The sequence below is a fragment of the Myxine glutinosa genome, chromosome 10 (assembly GCF_964187855.1).
Source record: "Myxine glutinosa chromosome 10, kmMyxGlut1.1, whole genome shotgun sequence".
In the NCBI taxonomy this organism is placed as follows: domain Eukaryota; kingdom Metazoa; phylum Chordata; class Myxini; order Myxiniformes; family Myxinidae; genus Myxine; species Myxine glutinosa.
The window spans coordinates 17276877-17303121 of NC_136270.1; the positions used below are offsets into that span (position 1 = coordinate 17276877).

The window sequence follows — 26245 nt, forward strand, 5'->3', positions numbered from 1 at the left end:
AGTAGTTTCTATTTTTACAGCAAAACTGTATTGAGCGAAAGGCAATTACACAACTTAACAGGTTATCTGAAGGCAAGTGAGATTTTCATTGTTATTTTTGTTTATGCATATTTTTGGTCTGAATTGTGTTAATGTATTCGGGCTGGTTGGATAACATAGAGGTATGCATACGCGAAAATGACCTGTCTAGCCTGGGTTGAATCCCAACGGAGTTATAAACTCGTGGTGTTTCGCATGTGTGCCTTCCCTCGCATCGGCATCGATGTTAAAATGGGCGACCCGTCTGCCAGCAATGCTCGCAGGTGGACTTAATAAAAATAAAATCCTTCGGTGTCATTTGCAAAGAGTAGGTGGGTCATCACCAGCACCCTGGACCAATTCCAAATTCCTGCCCTGACTGACGGCTAGAAAGGCAAAAAGTCAAGAGCAAACTCCCCATCATAACCCTCACCAAAAGACTGCTTTAGCAGTGCCGACTCTCTGTAAAGGGTATATTGATGACTATTGTTGTATACCGACCTCTCCATGAAGAACTGCTAAAATTGAGCAATCATTTTAGACAGCACCAATTCTGAGTTCTCTAAAAAAGAAGATTAGTATAAAAATTCTACCAGTTGTGAAAATAAAGTACTGTTACGCTGAAGGGGGATCAATAGCTAGATTATTGTAAGAATAGTATGGTCCATGTGATTCACAAGCATAGATTTACTCCTGTGAACAGGGAAAATGTCAGAGTAAGTCGTCTTGTTAAACGTCATGATGAGGAGGAATCATATGTAATTTATGGACAGGATAGCTAGAAAAAAGAATGAATGTGTAAAAACCTATTTTTGGGCGAGGCCAGGTGAGAACTTGGGTACAAAGCCATACAGAAAGCGCGTTGCACATTAAAAGGAGGCAGCATGAACTGTTTGGCCAGTGGACTGCAAACCATGGCAGCGAGATCGGCTGCAGAGACCCGAAGAGAGTCGCAAGACCTTTTTATTGGGAGCGCCTTGTGCGACTGGATGGTCCAATAGCCGGCATGCTCACAGATGCGAACAGCCAATGAGCGGGGATGCACCACCCAAAAAGGCGGAGGGAACTGAAAACAACTGCCTGAATTTGGCAATTGGTTTCAGTTCTTTTGTCGTGCAATTGAGTTAAATTTTCAGTCGAGTGAGTCCTAGTTCTGCTATGTTGCAGTTCATTTGGTTGTTGTTCTTTCGGAATATCACTCCAGTATTAAGTGAACACAATATTCTAAACGCCGTTTCGGGATCCGCGAATGGTCATGGATTTCAAGCGCATAGCGGTCTGTGCCAATAGACCATCTGTCGCGACAGTACTATTTTAACACAATAAGATGGGCTGGCAGGATGGCCGAGGCCCTAGACTCCTAGAGGTATGCACACTCACCTCTAAGCTGTCTTCCCTGGGTTTGAATCCCAACCACCAGCTATACACTGTCATCCTGGTGTTTTGCAGGGAAGTCGATTCATTAGTGTGTGCCTTCCCTCAGATGAACGTTAAACTGGGCATCCCGTTTGTCGGCATTAGATGGGGGATGTTAACTATCCCATGGTGTCCTTCACAAAGAGTAGGCAAGCTATCGCCAACACCCTGAATAAATTACAAATTCCTGCCCTAACCTACAGGGGGCACTGTATCAGCGGCATAGCTGCAGTCACACCAATGATACAAACCAGCAGCCACAGACTGCACACAAAATGAATGAATGAAATACAAAAACTAAGGCCCAAATCCCAAAGGGCAAGTGACATGGTCAGTGAAGTGTTGAGATTTAAAGACAAACCCTGGATATTTTCAGGGATCCTGGGCTAAGTCCTTGTAGCTGTCATGACAGGAAGTGAATGTATACTTGTTTTAATTGTCAAATGCTGTATAAAAGCAATAGCTCCAACTTTAAAAACAAATAAGTATATTAAATAAATCAGACAAACAAACCCCATCAGAGCACACTCAGTCCCATCCTATTCCCATGTTGAAACATTACCTTCAATTGACCAACAACCACACTCAAAATGCAGCCATCGGGAGTGGGCTGGTGATCTTGCGCTGTGATGCTGTGAGCAATCTTCCGAAACGGTAGTTTCTGAGCAGAAAGAAAAATGAACTCACCATCTGATCAAGTTCAACAAGCTATTGTCCGTCAGCATTCATCCAAAACTCACCAACAGTTTTTCAACGATAGCCACTTTTCCTCGACACTGTTCACCTTCCCAGGATAAGCATGAAGAGTCAAGCTGCGAACAAATAATAAACATGTCAACAATGGAAAGCAACACTTTCCTACCATATTTGCTCTATTTTTTTTTAAAGTTGAATTATTTTTAGCAGCCACTATATGAGAGAAATTTGGGTATCCTGCCGCAAGACTAGAAATACGAATGTTTTCTTTCCTAAATTAATCAAATCCATGCGGCACAACCTCTTCGACATGTTCACATCTACCGAACTAAAACGGCACTTGGAAGAGAGCATACCCTCACCAGGCTGAACAGTTTACGTTTTGTAGACGTAAACCCTGGTGTTGGGCTAGCGGCTAGGGTGCCGGCTTAGGATCCTAGGATCCTGGGTTCGAATCCCGGTCGATCGCTGAATTAACGCCAGGGGGGTTGACTCAGCCTGTCATCCTTCCGAGGTCGGCTAATTGAGTACCAGTTCACTAGTAATTCCCTGTTTGTCGTTAAAGGCGGCAAAAAGGGTTGGCGTCAGGAAGGGCATCCGGCCGTAAAACATTGCTTCAAAAAGGGGACCAAAAAACAACAACAACCACGGTTGCCGAAAAAGGCCAATCCCCGCTTTGCGGGGAAAAATGGCCTCTAAAGGTGGTTATTTATATATATTTATCACACTGATAGGTCAGATCTGGATCCAACATCAACCCAAATCTAATCGGCTTGCTATTGTCACTTACTCAACTCACCCGCCATGTTTTATCATAAGTAGTCCACAACCTTTTGAAATATCATACTACATATCGTTTTGGGCCCCATTACTCAATGATGAATCATTTTGCTTCAAAAAGGGGACCGAAAAACAACAACTACCACGGTTCCCGAAAAAGGCCAACCCCCGCTTGCGGGGAAAAATGGCCTCTAAAGGTGGTTTTTACTCAATGATGAATCATGTAAAAAATTAAATAATTCTCGTATCTGGATCCATATTCCGATCTTCACCAAAATCGAATAGATTTGTTCTTGTCGCACACCCAACCTGTCCACCAAATTTCATCTGAAGCCATCCACAACTTTTTGAGATAATGTGCTTTGTATCGATTTTAGCCATATCACTCAATGGTGTGAAGAATCACTAAAAAAAAAATCTGATCCGGATTTGAATCTTCAGCAAAATTGAATCAATTATTCTTTGTCGCATACCCAAACTGTCCACCAAGTTTCGTCCGAATGCATCCACAACTTTTTGAGACATCGTGTTTTTGAGATGTCAACAATTTTGATTGGTTTTGAACCTTTCTCTGAATGGTGAAGAATCACTGTAAAAATGATCGGATCCGGATGTTTCCCAAAATCTTATCATTTCGTCTGTGTCACTTACCAAACATCTCCACCAAATTTCGTCTGAATCCATCCACAACTTTTTGAGATATTTTGCTGACAGACAGACAAACAAACAGACACGGGTGAAAACATAACCTCCATCCACCTTAACTGAGATGATTGCCGCCTTATACAAAGCACCATATTTGTGCGACACCGGTATTCCTTGGGTGTTTCAGACTAAGGTACACCAGCTTTCACATGAAAGACAGTTATTGCTTTTCTTTAATTACCCAAGACTTTGTGGTATGCTGCTTTATCTTTTCAACACATTTTAAAGAACCTGCTCTCTCAGCCATCGTACCCCTCGAGCTCATCCAGGATACACACATTCTTCCATTAAGCCCCTCCTGGTTAAACTCCCAAAACGCAGGCCTAATGCATACCTACGCTTTATTAGTAATCTTTTCTGCCATTTGTGGAACGGCCTTTGGAGACTGGCTTCAGGCAAGGCAATGCACCACCATATCAAGTCATCCCCCATCCCTAACCATGATCCTTTCCACACCCATTAGCCCTTCTTCCTAACCGACCCTACCCTCCTATTTAAAGATTACTGTTTCCATCCCTCCTCTCTTTACCTGTTCTTTCATGCTCTTGCTTGCCAAGTCCAACTGTGACATTGCAACTGCGACAGTCAGTATATTGCAAAACCCTTCCACCCCCACCCACAAACATCAGTCACCTCACTCTTCCACAATCCTTGATCTTGCATTCAAATAGAAATTATCTCCAAAAAGTATCCGCTTGTCTTAACGAGTCTCGTTTCAGATAAGTACGCAATTGTAAAGTTGGTTTTAAGATTTCCTATCTTCATATCAAATGAAGTGAATGCTGCCCTCCAATTGGCTGAAGCTGCTGCCCACCTGTGGATCAGCAGCTCCTAAACACTTGGCACCTGCGTAGATTCATTATTTAGCTCATTTGATACTTCTTGTGTGCTGTGCTTGAGTGCGAGTGAACTCGGGTCGGGTGGGGGCAGGGGGGTGGGGCAGAGGGGGGGCAAGGGGGGTCGGTGGGGCGGGGGGTGGGGCGGGGGGTGGGCAGTCGGGGCAGGGGTGGGGCGGGGGGGTGGGGCAGGGGGTGGGGCGGGGGGTGGGGCAGGGGGGTGGGGCGGGGGTGGGGCGGGGGGGGGGGTGGGGCAGGGGGGGTGGGGCAGGGGGGTGGGGCAGGGGGGGAGGGGGGAGGTGTAGTACTCACTTTAAGGGTCAAATACTGTGTTTGTTTGTTTAGAGAAAACTGTTTGTACCATTTAAAAGGAGATAACGCAGCAGACAAGTTTAATCGATGCCAAATATGCCCTCAGTTATGGGACCCCATGTCATACTTACATACAGGGCACCAAGCAGTGAGCGGTCGCTGTCGAACTGATGATAATAGTGTTGTACAAAGCTTATTCCCACCTGCTCCCAAAAGGGTTTGGCAGTCATGGTTTGTACTTCAGGTTGGAGTTGAAGGCAACCTGTAACCAGAAATTGATCTGTTTGAAAGGGACAGCTACAAAATGGGCAAAATTCATGGCAATTATCCTGCACGTATAGCCATACTTATCAAACTCCAAACAGTACTTGTAAAGAGGTATAAAATGTCAAACGACAATGACAGCAATCTGGACATAAATTAACAAAACGGATAGTCTCCCGATTCAAAATTTCATCGTCGATTGATCACTTTTTATCTACAACCAATGAATCGATCATAAACATTCCGGGATGATCAAAATACTTCTTTAACAGAAATCGGTCGTAAAGTTTCGCTTCCGTCTGAGGCGAGTCGTATTCAAGCCGGATTTGACTGTCAAGTCGGACATTTTCCTGTCACATGAAATGAAGTAACTGCAGTATTTTGCGAGTGTGTGCGGTAAAAATGTGCGAGTGTGTGCGGTAAAAATGTGCGAGCGTGTGCGGTAAAAATGTGCGAGCGTGTGCGGTAAAAATGTGCGAGCGTGTGCGGTAAAAATGTGCGAGCGTGTGCGGTAAAAATGTGCGAGCGTGTGCGGTAAAAATGTGCGAGCGTGTGCGGTGAAAATGTGCGAGTGTGTGCGGTAAAAATGTGCGAGTGTGTGCGGTAAAAATGTGCGAGTGTGTGCGGTAAAAATGTGCGAGTGTGTGCGGTAAAAATGTGCGAGTGTGTGCGGTAAAAATGTGCGAGCGTGTGCGGTAAAAATGTGCGAGTGTGTGCGGTAAAAATGTGCGAGCGTGTGCGGTAAAAATGCGCGAGTGTGTGCGGTAAAAATGTGCGAGCGTGTGCGGTAAAAATGTGCGAGCGTGTGCGGTAAAAAATGTGCGAGCGTGTGCGGTAAAAATGTGCGAGCGTGTGCGGTAAAAAATGTGCGAGCGTGTGCGGTAAAAATGTGCGTTACTATATGAATCGAATGTGCTACAGAATCAGAATGGTCATGCAGTTTCTATGTTAGTTGCAAAGCAAAAGGTTAACTGTAATTGGGCACTGAAACCGTTACCTGTCGAGCTCCGAGTTAGCGGTGCTCAGGGATCTCATGGCGCAGTAAGATGTAGGTTAACTTTGATCGGCTGTTGTTACCCCGCGCACGTGAAGGGAGAAGCGGGGTTAAGCAATTACTTCCTGCCTGTCTGTCCGTCCATCTTAACAGTTTATAATCATCAGTTTATGATCGAGTAACAACTTGTGTAAATCAAATGTTATATTTTGAACACAAATCGAAACATGAATAGGAAGACGGGTTGGCTCTTTTCCCGTTTCGTCCATCGCACATGCGCAGAGAAGAGTGAGATAATATTTTTTACTCTGCCTGCCTGTCTGGCAGTCAAACAAAATTGAAAATCATTCCAAACAGGAAACAATATCTTAAGGACGTCATAAACGACACAAACAGCAGGCATGAATAACGAATGTAATGTGTTAGATTGGGTGATGTAATAGCCGCTGGAGAAAACGGAGGTAAAACCTGAAATTAATTAATTTATGCATCTTTAAGCCTTTTTAAATATAAATTGAATTTATATACTTGAAGACCGTTCAACGCAAATCGCCTTCATAATATTTCCAAACACCATGCAAATATATCAATAGATAGCATGACAGGGCATGGCTTGTGGGAGTGTGCATAATCAAGTGAAGAAGAACCCGCCAATATGGCTATGTACGATGCTGATGCCGATGCAATGTTAATGGGGATTTATTCACGTACTAGCTGAAACCCATGGAACATTCACGGAAAGGAGGATGTGGTGTATGGATAGAGTGTACCATTATGGATGGCATAGGGGATTTGCTTGTCCGAGTAAGAGTTAGGAAGAAAGATGAGAATGAAGAGTGCGTATATGAAAAACGATCGCCAACACCGGCACAAATGCATGCTCTGGATTGTCCACTCAGTGGACGGCTTGCTTTCGCCTTCGCCTGTCCAATCAGCGGACGGCTTGCTTCACCTTCACCCAGCAGACGCCAATACGATGGCGTCGTAAGATGGCGTCGTATCGGCAGTTAATCGGATACTTTTGGGCCCCAACGTCGGCTAATTCAGATTTTTCGAGTATGGCTGTACGTGATAAACAAAGAGCGCGGTTCGTAGATCGTAAATCCATTAGTGCCATGGGCATCGGGTCACTGGGTGCGGCGTAAAAGGGATAACAAAGTCGAGTCCTTACACTATTATTATATAGACTAGCCGAAACCCGTGGAACATCCACGGAAGGGAGGATGTGGTGTATGGATAGAGTGTACCATAATGGATGGCATAGGGGAGCGCTCATGGGATCTTCTTCTTCCGTTACGCTCCAATTTTTTCTCTTTAAGTTAAGTCCAATCAGTCCTCTCTGCTCGAAGTGCTCAGGCCATGCCTTCCCGCTCTCATACTTATATTTCCGTTCGGTGTAGAAAGAGATTGACATATCGTTCCTCTGTTTTCAGCTTATCTTTAAGCTTCGTTACGTCTCGCCACCTGCTACACCTCTCTGAGTTACGAGGATTTATGCAACGCATCCCGAGTATCGCAACGTCACTCCATTTAACTTTATTAAAGTGACGATAAAGACGTTTCCTTATATATCCTAATTTAAAATGTTCAAGGGAATAAAAAGACCATTTGGTTCACACCACCCATGTTCACACCACTCGACTGTCCAATCAGCGGACGGCTCGCTTCGCCTTCACCCAGCAGACGCCAATACGATGGCGTCGTAAGATGGCGTCGTATCGGCAGTTAATCGGATACTTTTGGGCCCCAACGTCGGCTAATTCAGATTTTTCGAGTATGTCTGTATGTGATAAACAAAGAGCGCGGTTTGTAGATCGTAAATCCATTAGTGCCGTGGGCATCGGGTCACTGTGTGCGGCGTAAAAGGGATAACAAAGTCAAGTCCTTACGCTATTATTATATAGATAATTCATTAACATGGACCGTTGACACAATAACCCTCTCAAAACCTCCAATCATAATCACCATCAACTCCAACTCATCTTTAACATAGCCATCATTAGCATCGCATTATTGGATCAAGTTTATCGTCATTATTATTAAAGGTAAGTTTCACGATCTTAACTCAAGAAAATGGACTTTATTTTTTATGTTCTTCAAACAGGAAAATGAGCCTGGTGGTGGCTTAACTGTTAAGGTGGCTGCCTTAATAACTTATGGTCTTGAATTTGAGCCCCTGTCATGCTGTTAAATAACAACAGGTGGGTTAACTCAACCTGTCATCCATCGAGGTGGGCAAAATGAGTTCCAGCTTACTGGAAACGGGGCACTGCATCAGCAGCTCGGCCGTGCTCCCAGCAATGATGCAAGCAGCAACCATAGGCCGCATATGAAATAATAATAATTTACTTCATGTTCTTAATAATTTTTTTTTTCATCAAAACAAACAGCACAAACATGTTAATTAAAGGTATAGTTTGGAAAAAAAATTAAAGTTGAGAAGTCCTAACCATATTTTCCCCATTAGCCCCTAAGTTTGCGGATGTGTAGTTCACGGGGATTTTCAAAAAACTTGAACACTGCACGGGGTATCGTGTTGTTGTTTGTGCGCTCCTTCCATGTATTATTATATACTGGCAGGTTGCCCGTGCCCGCACCTGATTCTAAACAGGTCTATGGGTGGAGACGACAAAAATGCAAATTGCATTATCTGTCATCGAGCCAGCAAGTTGAGAGCAACGATTCATATTTATTGCTGCATCTGATGCAATTTAAATGCTCTAATGGTGGTGAGGTGCCCCATTTGAAACTGTTTGTTTGATAAATGTAGCTTTTTGATGCCATGGGGTCCATAATAAAAAGTTGTATACGTGTCAAAGCCAGTAACCAATTGCAAATTAATAGTATGGTTCTTCTATTGCTTCGACAAAATATTACTACTCTATATATAAGTTTGTGTGCTCTTTCCGTGTCCTTCGAAAGGGTTCTGTATTCCTGCTTTAGTAGTACAATAAATGTTTCTGTTCGAACCACAGCATGAGGAAACCATTACCACATCACCATCTTCAAAATCGGAAAGAGGATTTCAAAGCAGGCAAGCTTGTGATTCCATGAAAAAATGTTTGTTCCAAGTAAATCAATTATTACGTTTCCAACGGTACCATCTTTATTATTCTACAAAATCAGATTTATTATTCAATGACAGCAGAAACCCTTTAGAATAAAGTGTGATGGAGAACCACAGCTCCTTTTACCAATACACCTCGACCCCGACATTCGCGTTCCCAACATTCATGAACCCCGCCGTATTCGCGATTGATAAATTGAAAACCTGCTTCGACATTCGCTGCCATGTGTCCCGCAAATTCACAGTTTTCCACAGGAGCCAAAACGGGAGCGCGAGTTACTGCACAGAATGCAAACACTCGACTGTATATATTTGTGCAATTAGATGTCTCCCTTTTTCCCCACTGAAATAATACCCCGACATTCACAAATTTTCCTCAACTTCCATGAATTTGCCTCGACATTTGTGGGATTTTCCTCAACATTCGCGGATTTCGAAATGCCCAGAACCTATCCCTCCTTTTCACATTGAACCAATGTCCCCACGGTTCCGACCTTCGCGGCATTTTCTAGTAACGATTATCCCCTGTGAATGTTGGGGTCGAGGTGTATATGTAGATATATACATCTCTACCATATAAAACACAATGTCAGTTTGTGTGTTTGTCCAGATGTCTCTCCCCTTCACAAGGGTAGGTTTCAACCTTCCAGTCAACATTTCAACCCTTAAAGACCAATCTTTTAACATGAATGTGTGTTCACTATGGTCTATTTTTGAGGATAAAACAAACTCAAAAAAAAATTCCATAAAAAGGTAATCGTGACTTCTATTGGAGTCGTAGATGGTGGCTTTCAAACTGAGCCTTAAGTGTGGTGTACAGAAGCATATGAATGAATGAATGATCGTTTTTAAGGCCATTTTTCCCTGCTAGAGCGGGGGGGTTAGCCTTGCGGGCCCATGGCAATGCCCCATGGCAATCATGGTTCCCTGTTTGAGGCAACGTTTTTTTTTATGGCCGGACGCCCTTCCTGACGCCAACCCTTAGTCGCCTCTTACGATGCGCAGGGATACGGTGCACCTATTTTAAATAGGGGTACACACCGGGATCATTCATCCCAGTAAGCGGGTACTCAAATTGCCGACCTCGGAAGGATGACAGGCTGAGTCAACCCCCTGGCGTTAATTCAACGATCGACCGGGATTCGAACTCAGGATCCTGGGATCCCAAGCCTGCGCCCAAACCGCTAAGCCAAACACCAGGCTATTTAAACATATTTTATTACAGAAGCATATTTTATATAAATACAAGGTGCATGGAGGTGAAATTCGCTGCACGTGATGTGCAACGCACGCAGAGTAAAACGAGTGTTCATTTACATCTGTATGATGTCTCATAAATAAAGAAGATATAAGCACACCTGACACTAGGCCGAGGCTTCAGAGTTTGGCACGCTCACGAGGCTGCACCATCCAATAAACTGTTCCAACCCGTCATATTTGACAGGCTTTTTACATATATATATATATATATATATATATATATATATATATATATATATATACATATATATATATATATACATATATATATATATATATATATATATATAGACTCTCCTCGTGCTACGACGTTGGTGACTTACGACTCGCACTTACAACCGTCGCAAAAATCTTCGTTGCTCCTTGTGCCTCGCGTTGACAACATCCCTTACACTCCATCGCGTGTGTGTGTGTGTGTGTGTGTGTGTGTGTGTGTGTGTGTGTGTGTGTGTGTGTGTGTGTGTGTGTGTGTGTGTGTGTGTGTGAATAAAAGAGAGAGATAGACTTGTGAGGAACAGAAATGAAAAAACGAGGTGTGTGTGAATAAAAGAGAGAGATAGACTTGTGAGGAACAGAAATGAAAAAACGAGGTGTGTGTGATTGACATTTCTTTTGGTGAGGCTTCTCCCACTGATTTGTCATTATCTTTTGGTGGAAAATCCACTATACTGTTTCTCATATATTTATATGTTTATTCTTTGTTGATGTGATTTTAATGTGTTTGTTAAACTACATTTATATGATATTTTATGTTTGTTCAACTACATTTCAAAGCATGAAAACCACAAACAATATAATTAATTGTACAGTAACGGCTAGATGTTACAAGTTAAAAGAACCTAAAGAATTAATTACATGTAAAACCTCAAATATAGTTTACCTATTGACCTGTAGCAAATGTGCGATGCAATATGTTGGTGCATTGATGGGTTGACTGACTGCCTGGACACAACTGAGGTTGTGGATCTACTGATGTACCATCTATTGATGTGGATCCATGATCGAGGTTGTGGATCCACCGTTTGGAGAGGTCCTGGGCTGAAAGGATCGAAACCTCGAGGAAGAACGGTGCCCAGCTGATGATCCATGCAGTCGGGAAACTAGTCAATTGCTTACGGGTTAACGTTCTTGCTTTAGGTGGAGAAACTATGTTTGAGATTTGCAATTTAAATAAAGTTGAATATGGGATGTTGTGAAATTAACATCATTTACAACAATCCTTTCAATTATTTATATTTAAGTTTTGGAACAACCGATACTGTACAATTAATTAAGTGTGTGTGTGTATGTGAATAAAAGAGAGAGATAGAATTTTTAGGAACAGAAATGAAAAAACGAGGTGTGTGTGTGTGTGTGTGTGTGTGTGTGTGTGTGTGTGTACCGAACTGCCATCATCATGTCTAGCAAGAGGAAGAGTGCATCCACTGATGGATCGGAGAAAAAGAAGAGGAAGGCGATCGACCTAATTGTGCAGCTCGAGAATGCCAGTGCAGACGTCGGCGCAGCCGAGAAGTGAGTCGACAACTTGATTATCAACAAGGGATACTTGACAGAACAAATCTTTAATGTGGACGAAACTGGCCTCTTCTGGAAGAGGATGCCTGAGCGAACGTACATCCATCAAGAAGCCAAGACAATGCCCGGATTCAAGGCCTTCAAAGATCGACTGACGTTGCTGTTGGGTGGTAATGTGGCCGGGTTCAAGCCATCTTGTTCAAAGGACTGATTTGTGTTTATATGTGTTTATGTTATCGGGTACTTCATCACGTCTTATTACAGTGCCACATTATTTGTATACCTCATTATGTACCTGTATTTTTGTAAGCTTTTTTTTGTACAGTAAAACGCATTGTAATGTCATAAAGTCTTTTATTTCAACCCTTTTATTTATTTTACTTAATGTACAGTGTATGGATTGGATTGGATTATGCGATTTAGGCTGTATGACTTTTAACAAATGATGCTATGGTGAAATACGGACTTGGAAATATGTAATATATAATAAGTCCATGAGGGGTGATTCGACTTACGACTACTTCGACTTACGACCTGCTTGTCGGAACGTAACCCCGTCCTAACTCGAGGAGAGTCTGTATGTAACCATCAACAAGAAAACACAAACTGCAGGTGGCACCAAAGGTTTCAGCCCCAACCCTTGTGCAGTAAAAATATGCTAGATAACTGCTGAATACCAAAGTTAATTCTTGAAACAACTCTACAAAATGACTGAAGTGGGCAGTGCAGGACTCAGTCATGTCGATCTCCCAGTTTCTCGCATTCGCAAAGACGAGAAAGCAGTCCAGTCTCGAGTTTATCTGATGGAAACCAAGTGGACAAATCCATTTTGTATTGATCCTTCTGAACTCATTAGCATTTCTACAGAGGCCACTGTACCATCAGAAGTTGCCAATGATCTTCTCACAACACAAATGTGACAAAGCGTACATGGCATTCCAAGAAAGCAGGCTAGAGAAAGGTGAACATGGTTTCTTCAAACGATTACCAAGAATTCAACTGAAGAGATTTGACAGCATCAATAAACTTATCACCAAGAAGTCGTCAAACAAGGAAATGGTCCTCAAAACTGATCACAAACTATATGGACACATGGTACGGTACTTATCACCTCCAGTAGAAAGCTGAGCATGAGTAATGTTCTCCAGCATCCACTGGGGCCAAGTTCTGGTCCAGCAATCCCAATGCTAACTTGCAAAGTGGGGTGGCACAATGAAAAGGCTAAAGCAGCAGCATTAGCCAGAAAATTAGAGAGAAATGTATCCCCTGCAGAAGATATTGCGCAACTGTCCGCTTGCGTCATTGATGGGATGAATCTCGTTCAGAAGATCCCATTTTCAATGAACTATCTGATCAATTATTCATGACAGTGTTAAGAGTGTCTGATGGCTGTGAACGTGCTGACATAATCTTTTATATATACCAAGCTAAGAGAACCATGATGGGGTCAGCCAAGGGAACCCGGTTCACCAACAGATTCAGCGGTGGATGTGTCTTCTTTCCTGTGGGGCCAGCAAAAAAGCTCAAAGTCAATTGCAGAACAGCAGCAATAAACCCTCAAGAGACAGCTACTCGGTGACAAAGTGATGTACATGACCTGTGGAGATATGTGCATCAGAATTACATGCGATGAGGTAGCTGTTGCAAATGACCTCAGAACCTCACAAGAAGAAGCTCATACCTGCATTCTGCATTCTGCATTCTGCTTTATGCCAAGCCTGCCTCAGCTGACACAGCCTCAGTTATTATTATTATTGCTGAAGACAGACGTCATCATACTAAGTTTGACTTTCCAGAATAATATGGGTTGCAACATGTTTGTCAAATGTGGGTCAAAAACTCACACCTGGTTTATTGATATCAGCAAAGTCGCCAGAGCAGGTGGGCATGGTGTATGTGATGTACTGCTAGGAATGCAGGCCTGTACTGGCTGCGATACCGTTAATGCTTTTGGTGGTCATGGAAGACTCAGCACTCTGAAGCTTCTCCTCAGCAATGTCGAATTCCAGAAAGCATTTTCCCAGTGGAATGATCTGAGGTTGCCTTCGGTTGAATTTGCCTTCCAGGAAGAGAATGCAAGTTGCTTTCCTCACCACAGGATTCAGTGTACAATGAGTGGTCGGATGGGTAAGATAACTGAAGACGACACGGGATGAATCTGTGCATAAGGGTGAGCAGGTTTCTGTGGAAGAATTCCCAGGCTGAATTGATATCGGGGGCGGTAGATATATAGGTGACCAGTCCTGAAGTGCGATGGCTACTTGCAGTCCCTACCAGTTTGCCTCGGTGAACCGCCCGACTCGCCGACGCCAACGCTGTTCTCCGAGAATGGCCGGAGAGATGTTAACCTTCACAAGCACATGACTAGACGAACCAATTGGGGCAGAGGAGGAGCAAGAGCAGAAGTCAGTTTGGGGTTATTTAAACTGAACGTCCCTCCGCCGGCATCAGTTGGTGGACGTTAAAGATCTCACTGCGTTCTTCGTGAAGAGTAGGCAAGCCATCACCGGCACCTTGAACAAATTACAAATTGCTGCCTTGACTTCCTGTGTCTGGAGTGGCGACCCGACCACAGGACTGTAACCCTAGTAACCGCTTCACCAGAACCAACTGTTCTGCATAGGGAGTTGTACATGATGATGGTCAAAACATCAGCATAATCATCATACGAAACAAACTGGCAAAGTCCATTTGGGATTATTTTGGCAAGTTATGGGGGCACCTAAACACACTGTACCTGGAAGCACGTACAGTAGTTGGACATGTTGCCGAAGGTCAATCAGGAACCATTTAGCTACGATCACTTCGGTGGAATGCACTTTGTGTTTTGAATCACACGAGTTACTGTCAGTAAAAGAAATAAATCAACCGCACACACGTGACCCGTGTCCACAACACGGCAATGAGCACCTGGTCACCAAATTACGGTTCGTCGTCATTAGTACGTCATTGCTAATTATAATTATTACTTTTAACATTGTTACTCCTTACAACTACGGTAAATGCACATCGCTGAGAGTGAGCATGTCGCGGCCTAGCTCGATTAGTTTGAGGCCTACACGAAAAGCAACCGCTCATCAGCGTTTCGGACAAGCCAAGAGGAGATCGTTGCATTTGTACTGAGAAATCTTTGTTAAATCTAAAGGATGCGCAAAAGAAATGGTAAACCTCATTTTTTGGCGTGCAGCGTGTGCTCCTAATGACGTTCCTCAGGTGATAATATAGGTGGAACAAAAGGGAATTAATTCCTAGCAGCGGCGTGCATAGGCCTGTGTGATAGAGAAACAACTGCGACGGGTTATAATATTAACCGCGATGGCGAACGCGCCGTAAGGTTCTTACCTATTCGCCCGGTGTGCGCGAAAGAAACGAGCGCTAACGTGTTCCCTCCTCACGACCGCGATCGTGTTTGCAAAAAAACCCCTCCAATCCTGATTGGTTGATTCCATAGAGTTCGTCGACATTACCAAGCGTTTAAAATTGAAAATGAGATTTAAAACGTGAAGGATTTTTTCTTTTATAACTCAAAAGGAGAAGATTAATAATATGGAGAAACAGAACGTCGGTTGGTGAAGTAAAAAGAAACTTGTTTTCCAAAGTCCGTTGTGTTCATACACCGCCCACATGTCACGTTATGGATGAAGGATCTTCTTCTTTTATTATTGGGTTTAATGGCGTTTTCAGAGCCTGCAGGCTCTATATATGCCACGCAACAAGCCCTGAATATGATACCCAAGGAACCATTAGGTTTCCCTAGAATTTAATTGGAATTTCCCGCTCTCTTTTAAGAATCTCAACACAGCTTTACAGAGTCAGGGTTGCTTCTGGTTCAACAAACTTATAATTTCCGGCAGATCTGACACTTTAATCCCCTAATAATAATATTCTAATAATAATCTCTCTAATAATAATATTCTGAAAATGGCGCCTTCAGGATCACTCATTTCGTGGGCAATTTATACATAGGTGGGTCAGGTCTTCGCGATCCCTGCAATGTTCATAGTACTCCGTAGGGTGACAATTAGGCGTAGTTTGACTTCTCTATTTGGGGGCGCAAAGGGCTTAATATCAATAATGGGTAGCTAGGTCTGACTTCCAAAATTACCGTTTGTTAGTGTGGTTACAGTGTACCTGAAATCAAAAATACAGTTTACGTTCATTATTGTTACTCACGTTTAATACGGGATGTTTATATCTTAGTTGTAAACGACTGAAAACAAGACCAGAAGTCTAACAGTAACAGCGGCGTGTGATATTATAAACCGGGCTTGTAAAATATGTAAAATATTACAAGCCGGGCTTGCAAAATATTATAAACCACAAACACATATGTTTAGCTTTTCAAACAGTCGCTTATGCTGTTTATAACATTAAACAAATAAATTTGGAGGAATACCGACATCCATGAGGTAAGTTTTACTTAGAGAACTGAGCGAAGATCTACTGTAATCTATATACCCCACAAGGGTTGGAGGTGTGCTCATTTACCAAGCAGCTAGCTAGCACTTGCCAAGCCAGCCGTTCCTTAACGGTTTTGAATGGAGTGCTTGCTCGAACGCTTAAACTGCTTGGCGATCTCGCCACAAGCAACTTGTTGAATGAACACACACCCAATGTTCTTGAGACCCGACCATAGATCGACTGTAAATCTATGTAATGAAATTGTGTCGAAGTTGAACCCAGGAGTTATGCGGTCTCTGTCCGCTGCGTGGCAGTTATAAGAACTCGGTCAGACAGCGCCACGCCACGATTCATTCCTGTGACATTTATCCTGTGTAATGTTGTGCATACTTAGATGGTGCGTATTATTCCTTTGTTCCAGGCTTGCTTGTGCTAGTTGCAAATCCATTACTGATTCCTATGAATGCTGAATATTGATATTGAAGGAGCTGCGCTCCAACGCGAGTCGAAAGAATTGACGCGACCAAAGACGGAATTCGTCCAAGTTGCTTTATTGAAACAAAACAGCTCAGGTATTCTGACAAAAGCCCGTTTATCGGGCAGCAATATATATACACATTTATGTCGGGAAGTTTGCCCGGCAAAAGCTATACCGGGCATGCCCGGGTGTCAAGGGCGAGCCTTGGAAAGGCGAGTCTGGACCTGCCCGGGCGTGTTTGGCTGCGGCCTGGCAAGTCGAGGATGGGCGTGCCCGGGCGCTCTGGACGAGCACTAGAAAGGCGAGAGCGGGCATGCCCGGACGCTCTGGGCGAGCCCTGGAAAGGCGATAGCGGGCATGCCCGGACGCTCTGGGCGAGCCCTGGAAAGGCGATAGCGGGCATGCCCGGACGCTCTGGGCGAGCCCTGGAAAGGCGATAGCGGGCATGCCCGGACGCTCTGGGCGAGCCCTGGAAAGGCGAGAGCGGGCATGCCCGGGAAAGACGAGACCGGGCGTGCCCGGGAGGTTCGGGCGTGCCCGGGAACAGTGAGTCCGGGCATGCCCGGGAGAGGCGCGTCTGGCCGTGTTCTGGCCGGTGCAAGGCGATTGTGTGCATCCAGCGGTAACCACTACACACGCCCCTCCAGAATCGACCTGCACCGGCAGGGTCAATTTAAGGGGGGTCCGGATGACCCGGCCGAAGCGACCCCTGGAGGGTCGTGGGGAGGGGTCCGACGTGGTGGTGGGTGGTCGAGCGGGGGGAACTGTGGACGGGGGGCGGCCTCGCCGCGGAGGAAGGGCCAACCGTGGTGGTCGGTCGACGTCCATGTGCGCCGGTTTGAGGCGGTCCACAGAGATCCGGTCCGACCGGCCGCCAACGTCGACGACAAAGGACTTGTTGCCCCGTCGCAGGACCCGGAAGGGCCTGTCGTACGGCGGCCGGAGTGGCCCCCGGTGCGCTTCATGACGCACAAAGACGTACTCTGCTGTGCGAAGCGCCGGGGGGACGTAGGACTGGGGTCCACCGTGGCGGGACGTTGGCACGGGGGCAAATCGGCGGGCGGCCTCCTGGAGGTCCGAGCGCTGGTGTGCGGTGGACCAGGGACTGGTAGCGTCGGGCACGAACTCGCCCGGGACGCGGAGCGGCTGGCCGTAGACGAGCTCGGCGGCGGACGCCCGGAGGTCCTCCTTGGGGGCCGTGCGGAGGCCCAAAAGGACCCACGGCAGCCGGTCGGTCCAACCGTCATCCTGAAGGCCGGCCATGAGTGCGGCCTTCATGGAGCGGTGAAACCGCTCGCACAACCCATTGGCTTGGGGGTGGTAGGCCGTGGTGCGGTGCAGCGTGACCCCCAACGAGCGGGCGACCGCGCCCCAAAGTTCGGACGTGAACTGTGGGCCGCGGTCGGACGAGATGTCCGCCGGTGCGCCGAAGCGCGCGACCCAGGTGGCGATGAATGCCTGTGCCACGTCGGCGGTGGTGGTGGAGGTGAGGGGCACGGCCTCCGGCCACCTGGTGGTCCTGTCCACCATGGTGAGCAGGTGGGTGAACCCCCGCGATGGGGGCAGGGGACCCACCATGTCCACGTGGACGTGGTCGAAATGCCGTGCAGGCACGGTGAAAGGTGCCAGCGGGGCCTGGGTGTGGCGGTGGACCTTGGCCCGCTGGCAGGCCGTGCAAGCGTTGGCCCAGTCGCGGACGTTCCGTCGAAGGCCGTGCCAGACGAAACGCGCCGACACCAGCTTCTGAGAAGCTTTCCGGCCCGGGTGAGAAAGGCCGTGGATGGAGGCGAAGATGCGGCGCTGCCAGGAAACGGGCACGATGGGGCGAGGCTGGCCCTGGGAGACGTCGCAGAGCAGGACGGTGCCCGCGAAGGGGATGTCGGCCAGGCGGAGGCCCGTGTCCACCGCCCGGAGGGCCTGCACCGAGGTGTCGGTGGTCTGGTCGGCCGCCATGAGCGCGAAGTCCACGCCGAGGTGGACTGCGTTCGCGCTGGCCCGAGAAAGACAGTCGGCCACAGCGTTGTCTTTGCCGGCGACGTGCCGGATGTCCGTGGTGAATTCCGACACGGCGGAGAGGTGGCGCTGCTGGCGGGCCGACCACGGCTCCGTGACTTTGGCCATTGCATAGACCAACGGCTTGTGGTCGACGAAAGACGTGAACGGGCGGCCCTCCAGGAGGTGCCGGAAATGGCGAACGGCCAGGAATAGACCGAGCAGCTCACGGTCGAACGTGCTGTATTTTAACTCGTTCGGCCGGAGCTGCCGGCTGAAAAAAGCGAGTGGCTGCCAAACCCCGTCCACCCATTGTTCATGGACGGCGCCCACCGCGTAGTTGGAGGCGTCCGTAGTGAGGGCGATGGGCGCGTTGAGCACCGGGTGAGCCAGCAGCGTTGCGTCGGCGAGGGCCCGTTTTGCGCTCGCGAAGGCCGCTTCCATGGCCGCGGACCAAACGATGTCATGCTTGGCCGGCTTGCCCTGGAGGGCCTCGTAAAGGGGCCGCATGAGCTGAGCAGCGCGGGGCACGAATCGGTGATAAAAATACACCATGCCGAGGAACTCTTGTAGGGCCTTGATGGAACGGGGACGCGGGAACGTGGTGATGGCCTTGACCTTGGTCGGCAGCGGCACGGCCCCGGTCTTGGTGATGCGGTGGCCCAAAAAGTCAACGGTCGTCATGCCGAAGTGGCATTTGGCCGGGTTGACAATTAAGCCGTGCTTGCTGAGGCGACCGAACAGTGTTCGGAGGTGGAGGAGGTGCTCGGCGCGGGACGTGCTGGCGACGAGGATGTCGTCCAGATAGACGAAAAGAAATGGCAGGTCGCGCAGCACGCCGTCCATTAAGCGCTGGAATGCCTGGGCCGCATTCTTGAGGCCAAACGGCATCCTCAAAAATTCGAACAGGCCGAACGGCGTGATGACAGCCGTCTTCGGGACGTCGGCCGCCCTGACAGGTACCTGGTGGTATCCCCGTATCAGGTCAATTTTGGAAAATATGACCCGTCCCACCAAACGGGCGGAAAAGTCCTGGATGTGCGGGATTGGGTACCTGTCGGGGGTGGTAGCGTCGTTGAGGCGGCGGTAGTCGCTACACGGGCGCCATCCGCCCCCCGGCTTTGGCACGATGTGCAGTGGTGAGGCCCACGCGCTATTGGAGCGCCGCACGATGCCGAGGTGCTCCAACGCGTCGAACTCGGCCTTTGCCACGGCGAGCTTGGACGGGTCGAGGCGGCGGGCCCTGGCGTAGACCGGCGGGCCCGTAGTGGGTATGTGGTGCTCGATCCCATGCCGCACTGCGACGGCCAAAAACGTCGGCCGTGTGAGGGCCGGAAATTCCGCGAGCAGGCGAGCGAACTCGTTCGCCGTCGGGAGGGCGCACGCCAGTTCGGTTGGCGCGGAGCTGCTCATCGTGCACGCCAGGGAGCTGAAGGTCTCGGCGTTGACAAGGCGACGACGTTTGATGTCGACCAGCAGCCCGTGCGCGCAGAGGAAGTCGGCGCCCAGCAAAGCCAAGGGGACGCAGGCGGTCACAAAGGTCCACTGAAAGTGCTGGCTGCCGAAGCAGAGGGTGACGTTGCGCGGGCCGAAAGTGTGTATGGCTGAGCCATTAGCAGCGACCAAAGAGGGGCCGCAAACGGCGTCCCGCCTGTCCTGCTCGAAGGCGGGTATGACGCTCAGTTGGGCGCCGGTGTCACAAAGGAAACGCCGCCCGGACGCTTTGTCCCGAATAAAAAGCAAGTTGCCCGAGTGGCCGGCGCTCATGGCTGGGAATGAACGCCGGCCCGGCCGTTTCCCAACTTGCCGAAAGTGCACGGGGGTCGGCAGGTCCGAGCCTTGTGTCCGAACCTGGCGTGGTAATAACACCACGCCTGGTCAGGTGGAGGCCCCGGCCGTCGTGTCGGAAGCGGTCGGTGCGGCGTGGCGGCCGCCAGTTTCACCGGCAGTTCGGCCTCCAACCGCGCAGGGCGCTCGGGCGTCGTGGGCGTCGCCTCGGACGGCGGCAGGCTCCAGGTAGCCACGCCGATGTGTTGGCCCGCCGAGGAGATCTTATCGGCTTCCCTGGCGAGGGCACGGGGATCGGTGATCGACGTGCCAGCCAGGGTGAGGCGTACCGGGTGAGGCAGCTGGCGAAGGAACAACTCGCGGAACAGAAAATCCGGAGAGTGCTCACCGAGCAACGAGAACATATAGTCCATGCGCTCGGACGGGCGCGTGTCGCCGAGCTCGGGCAGGTCGAGCAGGCGCCGTGCGCGTGCCGCCGGTAAGAGGGCGAAAGCGTCGAGGAGGAGCATCTTCAGCGCGTCATACTTGTCGGCAGCCGGCGGGTGCTCGAGGAGGCTCAGGGCGCGGGCCGCGGTGGCGGAACCGAGCGCTGCCACGACGTGGTGGAAGCGGGTGTCGTCCGCGGTGATGCCTCGCAGGGCGAACTGGGAGTCTGCCTGGGCGAACCAAACAGCCGCGTGAGCCTCCCAGAAGGTAGGCAGTTTAAGAGTCACTGCCGTGTCCATGTCGGTAGGTCACCAGTGAAGGAGCTGCGCTCCAACGCGAGTCGAAAGAATTGACGCGACCAAAGACGGAATTCGTCCGAGTTGCTTTATTGAAACAAAACAGCTCAGGTATTCTGACAAAAGCCTGTTTATCGGGCAGCAATATATATACACATTTATGTCGGGAAGTTTGCCCGGCAAAAGCTATACCGGGCATGCCCGGGTGTCAAGGGCGAGCCTTGGAAAGGCGAGTCTGGACCTGCCCGGGCGTGTTTGGCTGCGGCCTGGCAAGTCGAGGCTGGGCGTGCCCGGGCGCTCTGGACGAGCACTGGAAAGGCGAGAGCGGGCATGCCCGGACGCTCTGGGCGAGCCCTGGAAAGGCGATAGCGGGCATGCCCGGACGCTCTGGGCGAGCCCTGGAAAGGCGATAGCGGGCATGCCCGGATGCTCTGGGCGAGCCCTGGAAAGGCGAGAGCGGGCATGCCCGGGAAAGACGAGACCGGGCGTGCCCGGGAGGTTCGGGCGTGCCCAGGAACAGTGAGTCCGGGCATGCCCGGGAGAGGCGCATCTGGCCGTGTTCTGGCCGGTGCAAGGCGATTGTGTGCATCCAGCGGTAACCGCTACAATATGTTGCTTGTTGGTTTTCTTACAGGTATTGCTAGAGATCGAATCATAATTAAACTCACTATCTATCTATAATTCCAGTAATCTCTGTGTGTTTGTTTGTTTGTACGTTTGTTTGTTTGTACGTTTGTTTGTTTGTACGTTTGTTTGTCTGTGACCGCTGTTTCTCGACAACCACGGGTCCGATATACTTTAAACTTGCCAGGTATATTGCTGGGGACCCGAGGATGTGCCTTTTCAAGGTTTCATATTAATCGGACAATTACTTACCGAGCTATGTCCAAAAAACGATTCAACCAATCAGAGAGCAGCGAGCTATCGCGTGTGCCGAACGTGGCGAACACACTCTGCCTCGGATGGCACATTTGAGAGCGTATTCATTTATTTCCCGTCGGCAAACTATGTTGGCGCTATGTTGGCGTTAAACGATGTTTTAAAACTAATTAAAACCCCGGGGGGATTGTCACTGTACTCGCAAGCCGTTCGCCGTTCGCTTTGGCGTTGCGAATGGACCAAAACATTTCATGAACCAAACCATTTCATGTAAAGCGTTCGCCGTTCGCTTTGGCGTTGCGAATGAACCAAAACATTTCATGAACCAAACCATTTCATGTAAATAGAGGGGGGGATATAATTTTAGATATAGATATAGTACGGGCATGCCCTAGTTGGGACAATGTTGTAACTCTGGTTTTTACAGCAAGCTATATACCCCAAAGATGAATGACCTTACCTACCGCTGTCGAAGTGAGCCTGTGTTTACACCGTAATGACATCATATACGTAATGACGTCGAATGACGGCTGGACACAAAACCTCCGCTTCTTTAATACATATAAGATATATATTTAACCTACAGTAACGTTGCAGTCACTACAAAGGGATTAGTGTTACAATTAGATTTCCTATAATAATAACGTTACATTATTACGAAAATTATATTATTTTTAAACCCAGGTGAATTCCTTACTTTTTTTTCCTTTTTTTTGTATACAGAGTCGAGCCTCGTGAAAGAGCTAACATTTATCAAACAAACAAGTCAAACAAACAAGCAAACAAAGTATATAAAAAGGGGAGCGGTCGACAAGATGGGGAGAAGGGGAAGAAGCACACAAACACAACATTTGAGAGCAGGGACCTCGGGAGATGTGTGGGAGGGAGAGGGCCTGGGGGGAGGCAGGACAGGTATAAAACGCAAGGACACCAAGGACTTCCAGGAAAGAAGACAAAAGTCACCTCAAAAAAGTGGATTTGGGGTGAAATTAGCGGGGGTAGAAAAGATCAAGGTTTTGGATTGGGGAAGATAAGAGATAGTGGTGAACAGCCGTTTTAAAGACCTGGAGGGAGGAGTGGGATTGAAGAGAGTGAGGGAGTTTGTTCCAGAGGCGGGAGAAAAGAGGAATGAAGGAGTGAAGGTGAGCAGAGAGTCTTGATTTTGGCAGTTTAACCATAAGAGGGTTGCAGGCAGATCTTGTGCGACCTGTATGAATATTTGGGGGACAGAGCCCAGAGAGAGCTGGGGGAGCAAGGCCGGAGAGGAGTCGGTAGAAGACGGAAAGACTACCAACCTGCCTGCGGTGAGTAAGTGAAAGGCCCTCGGAGATAGCGTCATCGTGGGAGATTCCAATGATTCTGAACGCTTTGGTTTCAACAGCGTGAAGACGAGCTAGGTGTGAGGCAGGAGCACCAGCCCAGAGGGGAGAGCAGTATTCCATTGAGCTGCGGATGAAAGCCTTGTATGTGGTGAGGAGCTCAGGTGTGCCAAGGAAGGGCTTCGCACGACGGATGATGCCCAGTCGGCGACTGGCTTTGGAGGCCAGCTTGGAAATGTGGTTTTCCCAGGAAAGATCATTGCAGATAGTGAGACCCAAAAGCTTGAGTGACAGAACTTCTTGGAGAGGATTATTCAGAAAGTATATGGGAGGGTTGTACAGTCGGTCTTTTCGGAGAGACATCGTAAGAGTGTGAGATTTGTCAGGATTGAAAGACATGTTCCACTTGTTTGCCCAGTCTGTGGTTTTGTCCAGGTCTGCAGAGAGTGAGGAGGCTGCAGACTGCCGATCTGGGGGATGAGGAATGGAGCGGCAGAGAGTGGAGTCATCAGCAAAGAGATAGAGAGGATTTTCAAGAGAGTCAGAGAGATCATTGATGAAGACCAGAAAAAGCACAGGGCCCAGAACACTGCCTTGGGGAACTCCAGCCTGAACAGGAAGAGGAGATGAGAGAAACCCATTCAGGGCCACACGTTGACTACGAGGAGAGAGGAAGTCCGCCAGCCATGCGTGGAGATTTCCATGGATACCAAAGGAGGAGAGTTTGGTGAGCAGAGCGGGGTGCCAGACCGTATCGAAGGCACGTGATATGTCGAGGGAGACAGCTCTAATTTCCTGTTTGGCATTGAGGACCTCCATCCATTGTTGAGACAGCAGAAGCAGCATGTCCAGAGTAGAGTGACCTGGTCTGAAACCAAAAACTTCAGCGGTTACGCCGCTTCAATCCATCAACCTTCCATTCACGACATTGGGATTAAAGTGTTATGGTTATATTTACAATAATATTATTATTACTACAAAAACGATACTACTGAATCGATACCACTGTATTAAGAAACCTGGGTTTAATTTGTCCAAAGCGGACGGAGATTCATAACTCCTAAGGCCTATACATACCGTATTGGTGGAAGAGACGTAACGCCGATGCTTTCGATATTTCATGGTCATTTTAACAATCGGGTTGTTTGTGCTTCACACTAAATGAAAAACATAAAGGTAGACCATGGCGATTGTGATATATGACAGGTTCAACTTAAGGTTTATTGTTCGGCATGAACGGCATTTTAATCAAAATGGCGTGCATGGCGAGTCAGCTGCAGCACTGCCGTAATGACGTCAGACGTAATCACATCACCCTGTCATGTGACCAGGTCTTCAGCTCTGATTGGTATACGTTTGAGGGGACATACATACATACATACATACATACAGACGGACAAACACTGTTCTAGACGGCTCTGCCCGATGGGCTACGCCGTAAAAATTAAGGTGGGGGCACTACCCACCTATTCTACAAAGGTAGGCATTTAGGCGACAGTGTCTGAGTCTCAATCTATAATATCTATAGAGAGATACCTGGTCAAGCCTGGGAAGCTTAACTGGAGTCTGGAGGTTGGAATGGCGAACAAGCCGTAAGGTTCAACTGGAGGTTGAAGAACTCCAAGAGGTTGAAGAACTCCAAGAACCAGGTCATATCTGCCACCATCCTGTAGGAGTTCCAACGCCTTTAACGCAGCAAGTTAGCCGGAGAGGATGACCGCAATGAGAGGGTTAAACTCAATGAACCATTCAAGAGCCATAACTATGACAAATAGTTCGGTGGAGAAAACCGAGAGATGGTTAGTAAGCCAAACTGATCGAACCACCCTGAAGTACGGGACGCATACTGGGGCAACTGTTCTCCCAATAGCCAAATGGCTACTTCATGGAAGGGGTTTACAGGAAGAGAATTTTAAATTTTTCAAGACATTCTTCACCATTGAGTGGTGGGGCCAAAAAGGATATATAGCATGATATTTCAAAAAGTTGTGGACAAATCATGACAAAACTTGGTGGATGAGTTGGTAAAGTGACAAGAACAAGCCGATTAGATTTTGGTTCAGGTCCGAATCCAGATCTGTCCTATCAGTGGGATACAAAATGCAAACTGTTCGTCCTGGCGGAGGTATGCGCTCTACCGAGTTCCATTACAGTTATCATTTGCCGCAATACGCTGATAATTTATCACTGACAAATTGAAATGAATGACAATTCACAAACATTTACAAATACAACTGGAACTGCAAGCAGTGGTGATAGGCTTCCAGGAAAAATGGCCGCCATACCACGTGACTGATGACGTCATCATTTTCAAAAAGAATTCATCATGGGTATTCGATCGTACCTGTAAATTTTGATTTTGATCGGGTAAGTGGTTCTGGAGATATAGATTTTCAATTTTTTCCCTTAAATCCAGGTTTGCCACCATACAATGTGACTGATGATGTTATAGTTTGCAAAAAAATCCTCAAGTGTATTCAATGATACTTATGAAGTTTCGTATTGATCCGTTGAGTGGTTCTGGAGATATGGATTTTCAAATATTTTTTCCTTAAATACTGATGACTTAAACTGACTGATGTCAGTACTTTCCTACTTTCCTTTCCTTAAACTGCTTTCCTTAAACTTTCCTGAAACTGACTGATGATTTCATAGTTCAGAATCATTTTTCCCTATGGGTAGTTAATCACACATACAAAGTATCGGATCGATCTATTGAGCGGTTATGGAGAAAATATATATATATATTTTTGCTTAATTCAAGATAGCCGCCATACCACGTGACTGATGGCATCATCATTTA

At 47.6% G+C, this 26245-nt stretch overlaps 1 protein-coding gene across 11 annotated transcripts in view; it reads right to left on the reverse strand.

Moving 5' to 3' along the window:
* The window catches only part of NUTF2 (nuclear transport factor 2), a 57911-nt gene extending 42419 nt beyond the window's left edge, over positions 1-15492 (reverse strand). For 7 of the 11 annotated variants that reach the window (XM_078785383.1, XM_078785379.1, XM_078785385.1 and 4 more), the window contains exons 1-4: positions 15206-15492; positions 4895-5025; positions 2175-2246; positions 1997-2095 (exon numbers count right to left, since the gene is read on the reverse strand). In XM_078785383.1, coding sequence (XP_078641509.1) covers positions 1997-2095; positions 2175-2246; positions 4895-4993 — 270 coding nt within the window. In that variant the 5' untranslated portion in view covers positions 4994-5025; positions 15206-15492. Of the gene's footprint in view, positions 1-1996; positions 2096-2174; positions 2247-4894; positions 5026-13286; positions 13366-15205 lie in introns of all 11 variants that reach the window. The other 4 variants (XM_078785386.1, XM_078785387.1, XM_078785380.1 and 1 more) reach the window with 3 other exon arrangements.
* Between the last annotated feature and the right edge of the window lie 10753 nt (positions 15493-26245).